The following is a 17,570-nucleotide window of genomic DNA, read 5'->3' as shown; positions in this document are numbered from 1 at the left end:
TCATTATGGAATGTGAACTATCAAAGATTTTATATTATAGACATCACATCAAATCAGGCTGCTGAGGCTGGTTTACTGACAATGGTTACCTTTTAAAATGTTTTTGACGCAACTGAAAAGCCTTCAGAATTTAATTTATTGTGTGTTGGAACATGGTTTGTGTCCTGTACTTACTTTTCAGGATCTCTGCATTATAGTGTGCTGCGGCAAATTTCAGGGAATCATCTGATCTTGTGTCAAAGCTGGAGTGTTCCCTGTTGTGTTGCCAACCTCCTTTCCTCAACTGACATTTGAACATTTTCCAGTATTCTGGGTAAAGTACTGTCATGAGTTCATCCACACTGGACACAGACCGCAACTGCTCTTCCAGGTCTTTGCTTGCATGAGCCTGTCAAAGTAACATGCAAGATTAATTACTTTCTCTATTACACAGGGTTTGCTGGAAACTAGCCTGAAAAGCAATTCATACATTGTAAAATAAAGTCATGCTCAAAGGGGTCCTCATTATAGAAACTGCTTCTGTTAGTCAATGCCAATAGTATGATATTGACAAATACTGAAATGTTTCACTTCTGCCACTAATTCTTTATTGCACTTTGTATTTGAAAACATCTTATGGGAAAGGAGCTATAGAATTAAGCCCACACAAATACAGTTTGTAGATTAAAAAAATAAAAATGCATTTTTATCCTGGAAAGATAAGTTTTCATGATAAAACTTTGAATGGTTAAACTCCAAAATATTTAAATTGTGTTAACGCTATTTAATATTACATACTCTTAAAGTAACACCAAATTTTTGCCCATTTTCCCTTAGTCCAGGAAAATCAAAACACGCAGAAATGCAAAACCAGTTATTAGGAAAAAAGAAAATAATTCATGTTATTTTGTACCTTTTTAGGGAAAATCTTAGTAAGAAAATTGTATTACAAAGCACTAGTCCTTAAATCAGTAGGAGTTAAAGACTTTGGTACCTTTAAGAATCTAAACTGCACACTCCCTCAATGCTGAGTTTCAACTGAAACTCATCAGGCCTCTAAGCACTACATTCCTCAACTTGCTGTTTCAGGGGTAGCCTCAAATCCTGTAATCTTACTTTCTTATTCATGGGCCTTTACATAAGCTCATTGCAATTGCAGTTTTCTAGATGACTGAGATTTACATTCCAATTTATCACTTATCTGGGAGATTCCTCTGTCCTTTTAGATGAAATAATATATTGCATCAAAGGACTGCTGTTATTCCCTGCCCACCTTTCTTATCCATGAATTTCTGACTTCCCAAATGGCAGGGTAGTAAGGAGAAAGTATTGAAGAATGTTTAGCCACCTTCTCAATCTACATGGCCCTTAGATGGCAGTATGAGACACAAAATATAGAGGTACACTTCGTACAAAGCGTATCAACTGGCTGCAGACGCTGTACAGTTTACTACAAAACTGTTCTAATCAAAGAAACACTGGGTTGTAACAGTGTAAGACATGTCTAAGTGCAGGAACATAAAACTGTAGAAACTGAAATTTAAGATTCCTTATCCAACTTCACTATTAACAAAAAAGAAATTCTTTCCATTCAATGATTTTGAACATTATGTGAGTAAAATCACTAATTCTGAACTAGTTCACCTGAATCAAAACTGCTCCTTGTCTCACAAACAACTACAAGTGTACAAAACGGCACGTGTGCTTGCATCCACTCCCTTTTCTGGTGTCAAATACAGTAGAAACACCTCAGGTAAGGCAAATTTACAGAACTCATTTCTGTACAGTTATACACAGAACTGTGAAGGTTGTGAGGCACCAGAACAGGTGGGCCAGAGAAGTTGTGGATGCCCCACCCCTGCGTGTTCAAGGCCAGGCTGGATGGAGCTCTGAGCAATCTGGTCTAGCGCAAAGATGTACCTGCCCATGGCAGGGGGGCTGGAACCAGATGATCTTTAAGGTCCCTTCCAACCCAGGCCATTCTATGATTCTAATTCCTATTTCAAAGTAATTTTATATGACCAAGTGTTACGAAGTTAGAAAAAATGTTTTCACTAAAGCCTCACTAACCACAGTGTCATTGCAGACTATGTCCTGGGAGGTTTCAACAACCAATTTGTCATCTCAGGAAAGTGATCATGCAGGTCTTGCCTCCACTGGGTCATCCCTGACCCAAGCCATGCATCAAGCAGTATCTGGGGTCTTTGTCTTCAAATTTTGATGGCAACATAGAGCATCTCACTCCCCAACACCCCTTCACTCCTTGTAGGATGTCATGCAGGGTCTCAATTAGTGGGTCACAGACAAAAATCAAAGCTTAACAAATAACTAATTTGGCTACTGTCTGCTTGTTCTGAGAGGTGAAAATTGCAGGACTTGAGTAGCCTCACTCCTGCCTGAGGGTGCTGCAGCACATGTCCCTTGATGGAAGCAGGTACCTGCACCAGCACAGTAAATGCCAGTGTGGCAAATGCATGCCTGCCATGTGATGGGAATATGCATGGCACAGGAGGTCACAGTATGTATATCCTGTCACAAGGTTGGATGCCAGTCTATTTTGTAAAAGGCACAGGAATAAAACCTGTGTTTAGACATCTAGTAGGCGATCCTAGGAAGCCCCAGCAGATCATGGGGGTAACATGGAAGGAGAATGCAAACGAAGGTTCACCACCTCTGATGAATCCTTTAAAAGCCTGTGTAGCCCACTGTAGACAAAATGTTGGCTATTGCTGTTTCAGATATTCAAGGTACAGGCCTAGAACATCAGGAAAATAAGTACTGAAACTCAATATTACTTAGCTGATAGGAAGCCAGGGCATAGAGCAGGAAAGACAGAGAATTTGTTAGAAATAATGCGTGCTGATGAATTCCTCTTGGGTCAAGAAATCAAGTCATGTCTTTTCAGCTGGACACAAAATTTGTTATACTTGTATAAAATATGTATGAATAAAAGTCAAAACATGAAGAAACTAGTTGCTTTAACTAAACATTGCATTGAATTTAATAAAGTATTGTTTTATTCTGGATATTCCACAGGTTATAGTGCCATGTGCCTACAACCTGAGATGGGGCAACCCTGGTTGTGTATATAGACTGGGGAACAAGAGGCTGGAAAGCAGTGCTACAGGAAGGGACCTGGAGGTCCTGGTCGATGGCAAGTTGAATATGACTCAGCAGTGCCCTGGCAGCCAGGAGGGCCAACTGTGTCCTGGAGGGCATCAGGCAAAGCATCACCAGCTGGTTGAAGGAGGGGATTTTCCTGCTCTGCTCTGCACTGGTGCGGCCTCACCTTGAATATTGTGTGCAGTTTTGGGCACTGCAATATAAGTAAGATATTAAGCCATTAGAGAGTGTCCAAAGGAGGGCAATGAAGACGGTGAAGGGCCTTGAGGGGAAGTCGTATGAGGAGGGGTTGAGGTCACTTGGTCTGTTTGGCCTGGAGAAGAGGAGACTGAGGGGAGACCTCATTATGGTCTTCAACATCCTCATGACGGGAAGCAGAGGGGCAGGCACTGATCTATTCATTCTCGTGACCAGTGACAGGACTCGAGGCAATGGCCTGAAGCTGAGTCAGGGAAAGTTTAGGATAGATATCAGGAAAAGGTTCTTCACCCAGAGGGTGGTTGGGCACTGGAACCAGTTCCCCAGGGAATTTAGGCACCAAGTCTAACACAGTTCAAGAAGCATTCGGACAATGCTCTCATGGTGTGACTCTTCGGGTTGTCAGGAGTTGAACTCAATGATCCTGATGGTTCCCTTCCAACTCAGTGTATTCTATGATTCTATGAAGTACTCACTTAATATGAAGGAAAACAATTTTTGAAGCAGATATAAAATTAATTTTAAAAAAATCATCATTATTGCATCTGAATTATTTTGTTCTTAGTTTAAAAAAGCTATTTGCTTTTAAAGATGGCTTCAATTCCAATTTACACTGTGGAAAACCAACTTAATCACTAATGGACTTTTGTTATGTCCCCACTTCCAATTCAGAAAGAAAGGGAAAAGGAAATCCATATATCTATACTTAATACAATACAGCCAGTGCTTAGAATTAGGGAAAGAAAAAAATAGAAAAATATGTTGATTTTTCAATATGCTTACAGTGTTATCTTGACACACAAATCACAGATCTCTTCCTATATGTATATGTATTTTTTAATTCCAGTAAATTACTCTCATCTGTGACAAACTGTTTAAAGGAACAGTTTTTTAAGAAGCTTGTGGACTGATTTAATTTTAAAACAGCCAAACTTTTGTGTTGACATAAACATCAAACGAAATCTTAAGTTCTGGATGATTAGAAGAGTGTGTCCTGCATATAGTATAAGCACTAGATCATTAAGGATTGTTAGAAACAGTTTCTAAATTTCTAAGAGAGGAATGAATCTGCTTCTGTAAATGTAGTAGATGTTTGACAAAATTTTTGATTTTGTGCAAATTTTGGTTAACTTTATAAAGACATACTGTCTTGTTCCATATCTTTTATTCTTTGCTCTTTCTTAATTATGCATTGCCTTGTAGTGTAGGACAGTGGATTTCCATTGCAAAACAATTTTGAGACTTCAACACCTATTGGAATATATGACAAGACACAAAGAAAGTAACATCCACAAAAATGTACTACAGATCAGAGGAGCTCCAATTTTGCATTCATTTTATGCAAGCCCAGATTAGTTAAGTTTAGAAAGAAATATAGTTTGTAGCTGCAATTACTGTCACCAAGGTACTTATTCCCAAATGTTAACTTCAAAGGGAAAAATAAAAGGTAATATAAAATTAATGAAAGTTGTGATAAGAGAAATTATACAACTTCTAGGACAAAAGAAAGCTTTTTGATAAATGTAAACAGTCTGTTGATTTTTATATAACCAGTTACAGTGCACTCCTGATGAAATCCTGAACCAACTGCCTAACATTTTACTGGGATCTATGTTTGACATCGAGCAGGAAGCAGGAAACAGTACCAACAGTGACTGCACAAGAAGTTTTTCTCTATCCTATGTTTTCTATTTTCTTTGCTCTTTCAAGTCAGTTAAGGGACTGGGCTTTGGGACCTTTTATTTTTTTTTTCTTTTAACCACTAACCCTCCCTTCATAAGTGTTTATCTCAGTCCTTTGGTTGGCCATTTTACTGTTTTTGTCACTTTTAGCTGTTATCAACATTGTCCTATATGATCACCTAAAAATGTTAGAAGGTAAATTCTAAAGAAAGACACTGACTAAACCTTTAACTAGCCAAACTCTACAAGATGATAGATGATAATAATAGCTTAAAGAATAAATGGAAAATACAATAAAGACGTGTTTACTTCATTTCACTTATTTCACAATATTTCTCAAGGAACAGTGGAAATGACAAATACACCTATATATAAAGCAGTAAAGCCTGATGAAAAGCACTCTCTTGCTACTATTTATTTAATTTCAGAGCATTTTGTTCTATCAAAGTATGTTTTTCACAATGTGGCTTTCCATTACATGGTATGTCCAGTTTTTCACAAAATTATAGCTTGTGAGGGAAGGGGCAGGATACCAAACAGGCCCTATATCCATTAACAAAGTCAAAACTATAATAGATTTTCCACGCATTACATTATTTATGTTACACATGTCCCCAGTGTCTGCCTCTATTATTAATAACAAAGGTCAGAACACTTAATATTTGGCAGCATGCTTGACACATAATTGATGGTGCAATGTGCTATAGCATTACTTTATGTATCTGCTCTGACTACAGTTGTCAGCTCATTTCATTTTCAAGGATTTTGTTGACAATTCTTAATAGGAAAATGCTGTCTATAAACCCCTCCACTTTAATATGCTTATATTCTGTATTTATTGATTGACTAAAATGCATTACAATCAAGTAGTTAAATCTGAATGTTGAAATGGTGTTTAACCAAATGGAAATATTGCAAGAGAAAAGCATGGATAAACATTTCACTTGCATAATAATTTATTGCAATTTTCATGTATTTCAGTGCTATTTTTTTTGGAAGTTGATACCAGTAAAAAACAAACAAACAAACAAAAAACCCCTAATTAAATATCATAGCCATAGTTAAAAATTACGTTCCACTTTTATGTCTACCTCTCTAATCATGCTAGAAAAGCCCTGATTTTGATCTCCCATGCACCCATTTGTCACCTGTAAAACTGGATGACTGTCTGTAGTTGCAACATTCAAGTTACCATTCATTACAGAAACAAAACAGTGCCTTACAGAAGCGAAAGAGTAACAGTGAGCATAATTTTTTTTCGCATCACTTCAAGTAAGAAGACCACTGCAGTTAATATGAACCAAATCAAAATATCATAAGAACACCAGAGAGATTAGAAAAAGTCTCTGCTTCAAAGAGCTTACTTTGTAAGGCTTTGCCTATCAGAAAAACATAAAAAGTAAAAATGAAAGTATAAAATAAATAAACCAGTCTGAACTATATTATACTTTAAGTGACTTCTATTCACTCTGGCATTTTAAATACTAAGAATAACATCAGTCAAAGAAAACAAATAAATGTGGGGGTGAGAGAGAGAATGTACAAAGTAGACAGGCAAGGAAAAATAAATGAGTTTGAGGAGAAATCTGAAAGAGAATTTGTTAAAAAGGAAGAAAAATACACTGGCTATAAGGATAAGCTTAATACTGCAAAAGTTTCACTTCTTGATTATATATCACACTTTTTTTCACTTGTCTGGACTATTTTTTGAGAGAAAGATGCACAAACTCCTACAAAATCATCCTAAGCTTAAACTGTTTAATATTGCTCCTCCTGTTTATAAGTACAAGTATTTAAGCTAAGGTAGGCAGTGTAAAATTTCCATGTTAAGGAAAATCCAAATTTATGCAAGTTAGCATTTACTGGATACTTTATTTAGATATGCTTAGAAAATGCTGGAAAACATATCTAAGTTTATAGATTTGCACAAAGGTACTTATGTTAAGTCCTTTAGTCAAACATTTAGCTGCTGCTGAGGTTCCGAAACATGCTGATACTTATTCCTCAAGTACCTGCATTCCTCAATGGTTCTCAACCTTCCCTAAAAAAATGCCAGTACTTTCATACTTTCAATGGCAATTACTTATGAAAATACCCTTTTCTATTTGAATTTGAATTCTCTGGGAAGCAGACAGAGATTAAAAAACCCCAAATTAATTCTAGTTCCTATCTAGAGCAACTGTGTGCTCTGCTGCCTAATTCTTTAGAAACTCATTTTAGTCGGTCAGTTCTCACAAGTTTTTACAAACTTGGCCAATTAATACTATTCTTGACTACGACTGAAAGCAGTTTTGAGAAAGTAGGTTCATGGTGCCTTAGTTAGATCCTTTTTTGAAGCAATTTCACAACTAGATTATTGTAACAGGAAAGATTCTGTTCTCATGCACTTCAACCTGGTCTTTGAAATGTACTTTGTTCCAGAGCAGTAGTCTTCAGCTTATGTTCCTAAATCCCTACAGACTATTTCTAAGAGCATAGCAAGTTGTAAATGCAAAATAAAATACAGACCATAAACCCCATTATCAATAGACTTGTTTCACTATTCAGAAGCTTTCATTACATAAGTCCACAAATTAAAGGTCAAAGGCTGCACAGCAGTCATGGAAATTTGTGGGATAACCATTTGTTGTCTAAGTGCAGATGCATCTAGATTGTTCAATTGATTCAAGGGCTCATACTGAAGCTTCCAGTTAGCATTACAGATAGATTTTGAATCAATAAGGATTTGGATTATTGCTGCTGAAAGGCTTACATCTGATTAAATCTTGGAGACATTAGGCAGTGCAATCTGTACCAGATGAGATTTGTGTATTATTTTCTCAGTCACCAGCAACTCCAGCAATCATTGTTGACAAATATGTGGATCACCATGCATGACCAGAAAAAAAGGGGAAACCATTTGTAAGTAAAAACCATTTGTAAACTGAAAATAAAGAACAACACTGTGATGATTTCTGGGTTATCAAGGTGACTAACAGACACAGCACTCTATGTGTGTTAGTCAGAGAGACTAACTCTCAGAGACTAACTCAGAAAGAGAACAGCATGAAAATGTCAGTGCCCTCTACAATGCAACCACTGCAACCAGCAAGGTTCTGGTGCTGATTGCGTGCACTCTGATTATGAGACAACTGGGTTTATGCCACATGGCAGTTCTGTAGAATCTGACACTTTATAAGAACAATATGTTCATTTTGAATACCTTTGAGCAACTTTTACCTAACACTGAGGAAAGTGAACCACACCATTCTAAAAAGAAAAACTTGCACTCCTACTAAAAATCCTTGTTATAAAATCTTATGCTCTCAGAAGAAGATAGAATGCCAATTAAGCAATTTTTAATGGTCTGACTACTGTTTTTTTTTTTCAAAATACCCTGCAATCTTTTGGGGTTTTTTGTTTTCTTTTTAACAGTCAGATGTATCCCATCAAAATCAGTAAACAAGAATAAAACTACCAGGCCTCTATAAAAAGGTTGCTTATTCTCAGTTCTCAGTGTTTGCTGAACTTTCACTGGCTTTACCATTACTTTTATTTACAACTGCCATTAACTTTGTAAAAAAAAACCAAAACAAACAAATATAGAGACATCTTGGAAGAAAGCTATTAACATGATAGCACTGCAATGACCTGTCATCACTTCAGCAAAGTGTAACACAGGCAGGGAGAATTAGAAAACTTCTCAGTATCACGTAGAGACTTACTAAGTGGAGAGGAAAGGGGTAACCTCTTCATGTTAATTTATATGCCAGCCCATTCTGAGATACTGCTTGAGCACAGTACCTGTGCTACATGAATACATCCTAGACCCTAATTAGGCAGTGAGAAGTAGGACTTAGGGCCACGTATCAAGTGAGTGCTTCAAAAAGGCAGTAGGTAGAGTTTTTATGTCATGTTTTCTATTCTATGGGTCACTTGTACATACAAAAAGGTTCCACTAAGAGCAAGAATAATAAATTGCGCATTCTTCACAACATTTTTGAGTTATGCTGAACACACAGACTACAGCATATGCTGTGTTCTCACTGTGATGAGAGTATTTAGTTTTCAATTCAATGCTCATTTATTCATGTTTTTTTTTATGTGGCTATTTATAGGACAGCAAGATTACATGAACACATCATAGCTTACCACTGTTGTATAATTTCTCTTGTTACTAAGTAACTTGTCTTTTCACCAAGTTTTTAAAACCATTTTTTGAAGCCCTGAGCAAATATAATTAATCTATAGTCTAAATATTTAGCAACAGGTCACAGAAATTTCTTGAATTAATTATACTTTTAAAATGGTTCTTAAAACAAATAATTTCAGAGGCCATGAAACTAGATCAATTGAATTTCAAAGAAAAAGTTGAACTTTATTCCAAAACAAATGTTTTAATCTAAAAGGACATATTTCCGTTTTGTTAAACAAGTCTTGCACAGTTTACAGATCTGTACAGAAATATTAATTACAAGACCACCTACCTTGTCACATTGACTATTTCAACAAATATTCCAGCCATAAACATAACACAGTACTTAAAAAAACCTAAAGACTAAAGAACAAGTTATAACACAGCAATTCCAGTTGCAAAATCTTAGTTTTAAATTATTACAATCAAGTTTTGCATATACAAAAGAGGAAAACATAAAGGTTCTTAGAAACCTGTGCATTTTATTAAATTTTAGGGGTTCTAAGTGCATGCCATTAAAATTATAGTATTATCTGATTATGTTATTTAGCATCATGTTTTTTCAGTTCATTTTACACAAGTCTATTTGATAACTCAAAGGAACACAGCAGACTAACATATCACACAGCTTTTCGTAACCAAGGTATTAAAGAGTGACATTTCATTACTAAACAAAATACCAGCTTTTATTTTTGTTGTCAAAGTATTAGTCAAATATTTTATGTAAAGGTTCTTTGCTAATCTAGGCAAAAGAAAGAGATCATCTGAATTTCATTATCCTGAGGCAGGTATACCATGCAGAGGACCTGCTACCCACAACCCACTTGTGCCTACCCTGATAATCTGCATTTGAAATGTGCTCCATTCTAAATTCTATGTGGAAGACCCTTTGGATCACAATTTGACACCTGTTACGGAGAAGTTACACTGAGACAAAACTATTTGTTTAAATACTGAGCCTGTAATACTTTTTTTTTCTTTTTGCTTTCCCTGATTGGCTAACTTCATTGCAAACCGCAGTATAAAAGATCGGTAGTTCTGCGGAGCTGTCACATCCCTTCTGAACTATGCGGAGGGAAAAATAAAAAACAATAAGGGTCTTTGATCACAAAAAGAGAAGTAATGCTTGTGTATCACTGAAGGAGAAAGCTTATTGTACCATGTAAAAACTGACAGGTATTAAGAGATTTGCCAGCAAGGCATGAGAGATAGGGAAAGGCAAATGAATCCTTGAGAATGGCAAATCCAAGAACTAAATTGAGACTTGGTGACAATTCCCTTTCATGCAACCAAATCAGGAGAAATATATGCTCCCCATTATTTTTGGCTTAAATTATTCTGAATAGCATATTGTACAGCAATGTTACTTAAAAGGGATCAGGGGACATCAGCAGTATTAAACTAGATCCTAATTTACACTGACAGGACATGGAGTAATCCAGTGCTGAACAGAGTACACTATCAGAAGACTTTTTAAATGAGGTTTGACCGCAGAATTAAGTTTTTTCAAGAAATACGCCCTGAGGTATCAACTTCTATTGGATGGCAAGAATACATATAACCTCTGACTGAAGATAAAATATTGCATTTTGAATCCATGACAGTTGCCATTAGCTGAAACTTTTCCTACACCCTCTTGCTGAGCTGCCTGCATTCTTATCCAGGCCAAGAAACTAATGAAAAATAAAACGGATTTATAGGGATTACATATATTAAAAGGAGGCATACAGAGAGCAGAAAAAGGGGGAAAGAGGCTCTAGTTATTCAAAGTCTGTAGAAAGATGTAACAAAGATGTTTAAAATTAAGCTAAGTATGGGCATAAAGCTGTATTTACTCATATTAAGCTTCTTTTCTGTTCTTAGAAGTAAACAATTTTTTAAAGAAGTAAATGGTTTTGTATCACTACATTTTGTATTCACTTTTGTATTGAAAGTCTTGAACAGAAGAACTTTAAAATAACAAACCCAGGTATCGGGTTTGTGACATATAGGAATGAGAGAAGAAAGAGATAAGGGAGTAAAAGTGAGTTAGTATCATGACAATGCAACCTAACACCCAGTCTCCAGCTCAGAGTGGCCTGAGATTTTATTCTTCAGAAGTAAAGGTACACATCTTGATATTACATATTCTAACATAAAAAGTAGAAAAAAATAAATCAAAAAGCTCTAGACTTTTTGAATAAAATAGACCCTCTCATATCCATCAGTTTCTTCAAAAACAAAGGTTCTAGAGATTTTTTGAGATTTTAAAAGAAGAAAGTGTCAAAGCAGGAGAACTTGATGCAGAAAGAAATTTCAAATTCTCCAGCATTACCAGTGACTCTTCAGGAAGTGCTTTTTCAAGCATATGAAACCACTTCCCAAAGTCGATCTGGAGAGATTATTTATAATGGTTTTCATATAAAACCATGATGGAGTTATGTGCACACACAATTAATGCAGTGGAAGGATTCCTTTGACTTTTGTTCCCAGTAGCTTATTGTAAGTACCACAAAGCACACACATGTCTTTAGAGGACTGCAGTCCTGAACATTGGAATTTTGGACACACACTTATTAGCACCAAGAGACCATTGTAGTCACTGAGGTCACCATTTACAGGACCAGACCATGAAACAGCTTCTGTTTGTTCTTGTATATTTCTAACATTTCTTTTACTGAGAAATGCAATTTCCTCAATGCTTTAACAGCAGCTCTTTTCAAACAAAGTAGATTCAGACACAAGAAACACATGTCCCATTAGAGTAACTGGCAGTGAGAATGACATTTCTGGTATGCTGAACTAAATTTTGTTCCAAAGGAAAGTGTTTTGTTTATTTTCAATTTTATTTGAACTAGGATTGCAAAAGGAGGAAAAAAGTAAATGGATGAATTTAAAGAACATTTTGTTTCATATTGAAATAGTTTTAAAACAATTTGGAGAGCAATTATTAATGTAGCTTTATAAACATGTGTGGCAGATGATGCTATATATTTTGATTAATTTAGCTGAGGTTATTTCTGACACCCTACAAAATGATCTCCCATACTCTCATATATTTCTGAAAAGTCAAATAGCTGCCACCCACAATTACTAGGGACAAAACTTAATTACTAGGGACAAAAATCAATTAAATTCCTGTTTTCACTGAGAGAGAAAGAAAGGAACAAAGTATGCAGAATTTTGTTGTTCCAAAAGATTCAGATTACAGAAGTGTTGCTTTAATACGTCTCTCTGCAATTATTCACATTTGTTATTTGGATCCATTAGAACTTCAACAATGGTATAAGTGTATTTCTTTTTTGAGATGTCATTAAAATTAACTGTGCCTTTAAACAAATGTGCCCAGATGCTATGGGTACAGCTAATCACAGGCACAAAGGCCCAGTCAAGGTCAGGCTGCGAGTTTGTCTCTAATTGCCCAGTTATACATTCCTTTTTCACCCAAATCTTCTACCGACTTCAATGGGATTTTTGTTTAGTGAGGATTACAAGATTTCACCTCCTAGTTTAAGTACTGCATCTATACCTTACTATGTGTAGTAATGTTTTAGTCCCTGCAGTCACAGTATCTGTAGTTTTACTGGCCCCAAATATCATGTTGAGCTTTTTAAGACTTTCACTGTCCCAAAGCCTTAAAACTCAGTTTCCTTTTGCTCTACTTTATTTTCTTTTGTTCTTCTATAGTCAACGCTATTGGACTTTGAAAAACAGTTACCTGGCAGCCCATGTTTGTCTCACTGCTGCTACATTTTTCATTTTAAATGTGTTAATTTGCTTTCAAAACCTATACCGAACTACTGTATTAGCCATTCTGCTAAAAAACAAAGACAGTATTTTTTCTACCCCAAAGTCTTTCTCTTAAATTCTTGGTTACATTTCAGGTTCTTATTAAAACAATCTGGTGATTTTTACATGATCTTACCGATGCCCATAATAGCTTTTGTTGACTTCTCTAAATATTTTTGCCTGCCACAGCATGTTTGTACGATTAATTCTCTATTCCATTTTTTTTACATGTTTACATCAGGTTGCCTGCAGTCTTCCTTAGTTTACCACACGACATATGTTCATGAAACATTTTTTTAATCATTATGCAAACACTACAATCTAGACAAAGTGCATGCCATCATTTTTTATCAGACAAGCTGTACAAAGACAAGGGTGTTGCTAAGTTGTCAGTTCAGGCCTGTTGGTCTCTTCCTCATCCAAACTGAACTCAAGAGGAAACCCAGACACAGCTGACAAGACAGTTCACTCAGAGGCCTGTTTCTAACAGCACAAACACAAAATACCATGAGTTTGAGTTTGTCTCCAGCATATCCCAGCTGCTCTAGCACCGACAAAGTCCTTTGTCACCTCCCAGAGCATGCAACTGGCACCTGCAGCACTACATTCTACAAACACCTTTCCAGGTAGCTGAAACACACTCTGACAACTTAAAAACCAAAATATACTCAAAAACTAACAAAAACAAATCCCTCTGAACTGATGGACTCTCCAAAATGACAAAACCAGTAATTATGCCTCAGAGACCCAGGCCAGTGGTCTTTAGCTTATGCTGGTCTTTGGGCAACGTCAAATGTTTCCATTGGCCTCAGTTCTAAATATTCATTTCCAACTTGTGAGCAACACATTAACTGTCAGACATAGACTGAGACGCTGTGAGTTCACTATCTGATTTTTGTCTTAAGAGAGGCCAATACTCTACTGTGGTTTTATTAGCAAAGCCTCTTTCCTGTATAAGTATGAATTACAGCATTTTAAAAGAGTAGGAAAATATACCATATTTCCTTATCTATGTTTTTGTGGTGAAACATATAACTATAGTTGTTTTCTATTCTCTGCAGTACAGGCATTTCAGTATAATTTTCTTGTTCTTTGAACAAAATTTCTTGAGCAGAATTGCTTACATGAGGAACACAAGCATTAGCTAAAGAGACACACTGGGTAAACTGTATTCATTTAGTCAAAAAGTCTCTAGCGAGTTGCAAGCAGCAGCAAACATATAATCATTGCTCAAGTTTTGCAGTTTCTCTGATATCATTATGTGAGTGATCAGAATACTATTTAATGGGGTCCACTTTCAAGGTTACATTATGTTCTAATGGCAAACAGTCACTGCCAAAAGACATACACTCTGGTATTTTTCACGCTTGAAAAGCACATACTAGTCAGGAGATTTTATCAGCTATTTACTTAAAATGCAAAAAAGCTCTTAACTCCTACTGATTAAAAAGGGATGCAAACTTGGTGTTGAGTTTAGGACACTGTTACAAGGCTACACTCAACAGGCACTGGACCATATGCAGAAACGGTAGTTAACTTTTGTGGCTCGAGCACCAGCCTGACCATAGTACTCTTTTAACCCTTGGCATATACAGAAGTAGTAGAGAGCACAGCTAATTGCTAGATGATGTATAGATCAGTACATGCTTGTGGGCTTTGCATGAGAACATCTTAGTCTCCCTTGGTATCATGGTATTCAGTCCCATCAAATAAGGTTGGATAACAAGAACTGGCAGTTTGATGCAGTTGAAAGGCTAGACTGCTGTAATTTAAAGGAAAGACATGTTATCTCAGTATTCTCTCTGTAAGCAACATGAAGCACACATATGGAGGGTATGAACTAGAACTGGACAATCCAATTTTTAGAAGGTAACTAGTCCTGCTAAGTAAGTGCACATTTTCAAATGGAATTTAAAACCACGTCTTTTCTGTGAACTGAAATTCTTGTGTGCCTTATTTTGACCTTCTTTCAGTACGGCCTGCACTAAACCATAATAGTTTGTAGCCTGCAGACAGAACAGAAAATACTTTCCCTTTAAAGCGTCCAGATATATGTCCTGGGTTACACAAAAATTCTAGTATCCACTTTCTTTTCTCTTTTCTCCAAATTCAGCTTTTTTGTGTTTTGCCTTCTTCAAAGAGACTGAACTGCTTGTGATTAATGACTCAAACACTCAACCACCTTGGGCTTCCACCACCACTGTGACATATCCAGACTGTGACCACCACTTTGACCAACAAACATCAAAATTGCAACAACCAAGTCTCGACGCTGGATCCAATGGGTGTCCTGCGGGTCCTTCCACTCGCCTGGAGGGTCTGCAGCCCTGCTCCGACTGCCTGTACCAGCACCGCCACCTCACTACAGCGGGGTAGGAGAGCCACAGGGAAGGGCAGCCGTCTTGTCTCTGTCCTGTGGCCACATGTGGTTTTTTCTGGGTGGGGGAAACAGGCCATCATCTCTATTTGGTCTGGTGGGCAAGGAAGTTTCTCTTCATCAGTTGGTTTAACCCAGTTTTATCAGTATTGTTTTTAGCACTGTTCTTGGTAAAGAGTTTTTTCACTTAAATCCAGGAGTATTTGGTCTCTCTGTATTGGAGAAAGCAGGGTTATTGAATCTGAGGGAGTAGACTTCTGTCTGAGGTCTCCGCCTCTCCAAACTGTCTCAAACTGAGACAATATATCCTTTTCATTCTCAACCTTTTTCAAATTTTTAACAAATACTTGTCATTTAAGGATGGATCCCCGCTCTCTGTAACCATATGTGTTGGCTTCCTAAGCTCGATTTGAACATTCCCTCAGAGCATTCCCTACATGAGTTGCCTAAAACTCTTCACCACCGTCTTCAAGACCAAATGACATGTGCATTAAAGTCTCTCAGCTCTGACTGTCTATACAACAATGCTATTTACGCCTACCAATTGTACCCACAGACAGACTCCAGTGCTGCCAAACTCAGCATCCTTCTTAGGGCTAAACACACTTGCAGATAGTTTTGGAGAGCACATGGACATTCCCTACATGAAGATTTCATAGTACTTTCCATCTACAAAATTAGTATTCACATAGCCTTTAGTTTCTATAGCTTTGGCCAGCATCAATACAGAAGCCCATACATACCCTAAAGTCCCATCTCAACTCTTTGAGATGGTCATGTAAGTCAAATATCAGTAGCAGGCAGAATTATACCTATTTAGTAATAGCTGCAAACTTAAAGTAAAAGAATTTCTGGGAAAAACAAAGTGTATTGTAACTGACTATACCAATATTCCTGACACAGGGTTTTACATCTCCTAATAAAAGGTAGATGTTACACTTGTTATCATATCCTGAATCAGAAGGCAGAGTATATCAGAGATCTTGATTTGCCATAATATTTCAAATGATGGTCTCAGGATTTATAGTTAATCTGGTTTTCAGAAAGCATGAGCTATTTGAGGTAGAAACACGTCAGAAAAAATATACCCAGACAGAAAATATGGCACATTATTCTAAATAATGGTTTTTTTTCAAAGAAATGTTAAATAGACAATGCAGTATAGTCAAATCCAGCAATGGTATAAATGGTAAAAATTAATATGTAGTTATGTATGTGCTCTTTCATGGTTTCAGATTTATCACAGATATATTAGTGAGTCTCATTTTCGTGATTTCAGATATATTTGTGGACCACATGGAAACATTTTTTATAAGTAAAGGACAGACAATATATGGGAAGAGCTAAAGAACTTGGAAATATAATTTTCATTAAATAATCTCCCAAATGTAACTAAAATAGGTAAATGCGACTTAAAACATAAAATTTGAGTGGCTATTGCTTTTTTTATTCACATACTTGACTGTCTGACAGAAGGATGTATTTTGCAAATACAATGAAGTATTTAGCTGCTCTGAAAAAACACACAATGGCACAAAGACATAGATGTAGAAGCCAAATATTTAAAACACTGCTAATGTTTGTATCTTATGCTGAAAGTCCAGATTATGGGACTCATGCAGTTACAAAAAATCATGTCTTCCAAAAAGACTTAACATTTTCTGATAGTGGGCAATTTGAAAAAGCAAACCTTAAAGGAACAGAATAAAACAGAAAAATAGAAAATTAATCAAATTTTTGCATCTTCTATTTTTAATCCAACTCCCAATTTCTAATTATTTCAATACCACAGTAATTCTCTAAGCATCCAGAATGCAATATTCCAAATGAAAGTCTAGATAACAGATGTCCCTTAACACATGAATAGCTGAACTGTATATTGAAAACTACAATCTCTATAAAGAGAAATATTTTTTATTATCATTTATTCATTTAAAGAACAAGAGTTAGTGACTTTTGTTACAGGAATACATTCTTTCTTCTGATATGCATATGTTCATAAAGAATAAACATATAGAATATACCACAAGTTACTAATTACATTGTTGTCTACATTGGAAGGACAGGTGTAAAGAACACATTGAGAAAGCTAATATCTAGAAAATATTATCCCACGAAGGATATCCCACCTTGAAAGACAGATGAACTTTATCACTGAAACATTTTAAACAGAAAAAATATAATTTCTCAAAAAATGAAAAAATAACGCTGATTTACATTTCATTTCTAAAGAAATGACAAAATCTGGAGAAGAATCCCATTCTTTCTC

General features: G+C 36.2%; 1 protein-coding gene across 2 annotated transcripts in view; it reads right to left on the bottom strand.

Annotated features, from left to right (window-relative positions):
• Positions 1-17,570, bottom strand: part of VEGFC (vascular endothelial growth factor C) — a 75,122-nt gene that overhangs the window by 18,691 nt on the left and 38,861 nt on the right. For both annotated transcript variants that reach the window (XM_018080041.3, XM_029961569.1), the window contains exon 2: positions 175-388. In XM_018080041.3, coding sequence (XP_017935530.3) covers positions 175-388 — 214 coding nt within the window. The remainder of the gene's footprint in view (positions 1-174; positions 389-17,570) is intronic.

This window comes from Manacus vitellinus, unplaced genomic scaffold, assembly GCF_001715985.3.
Source record: "Manacus vitellinus isolate BGI_N305 unplaced genomic scaffold, ASM171598v3 scaffold_0_pilon, whole genome shotgun sequence".
In the NCBI taxonomy this organism is placed as follows: domain Eukaryota; kingdom Metazoa; phylum Chordata; class Aves; order Passeriformes; family Pipridae; genus Manacus; species Manacus vitellinus.
This window is presented reverse-complemented; position numbering and strand designations above follow the sequence as displayed.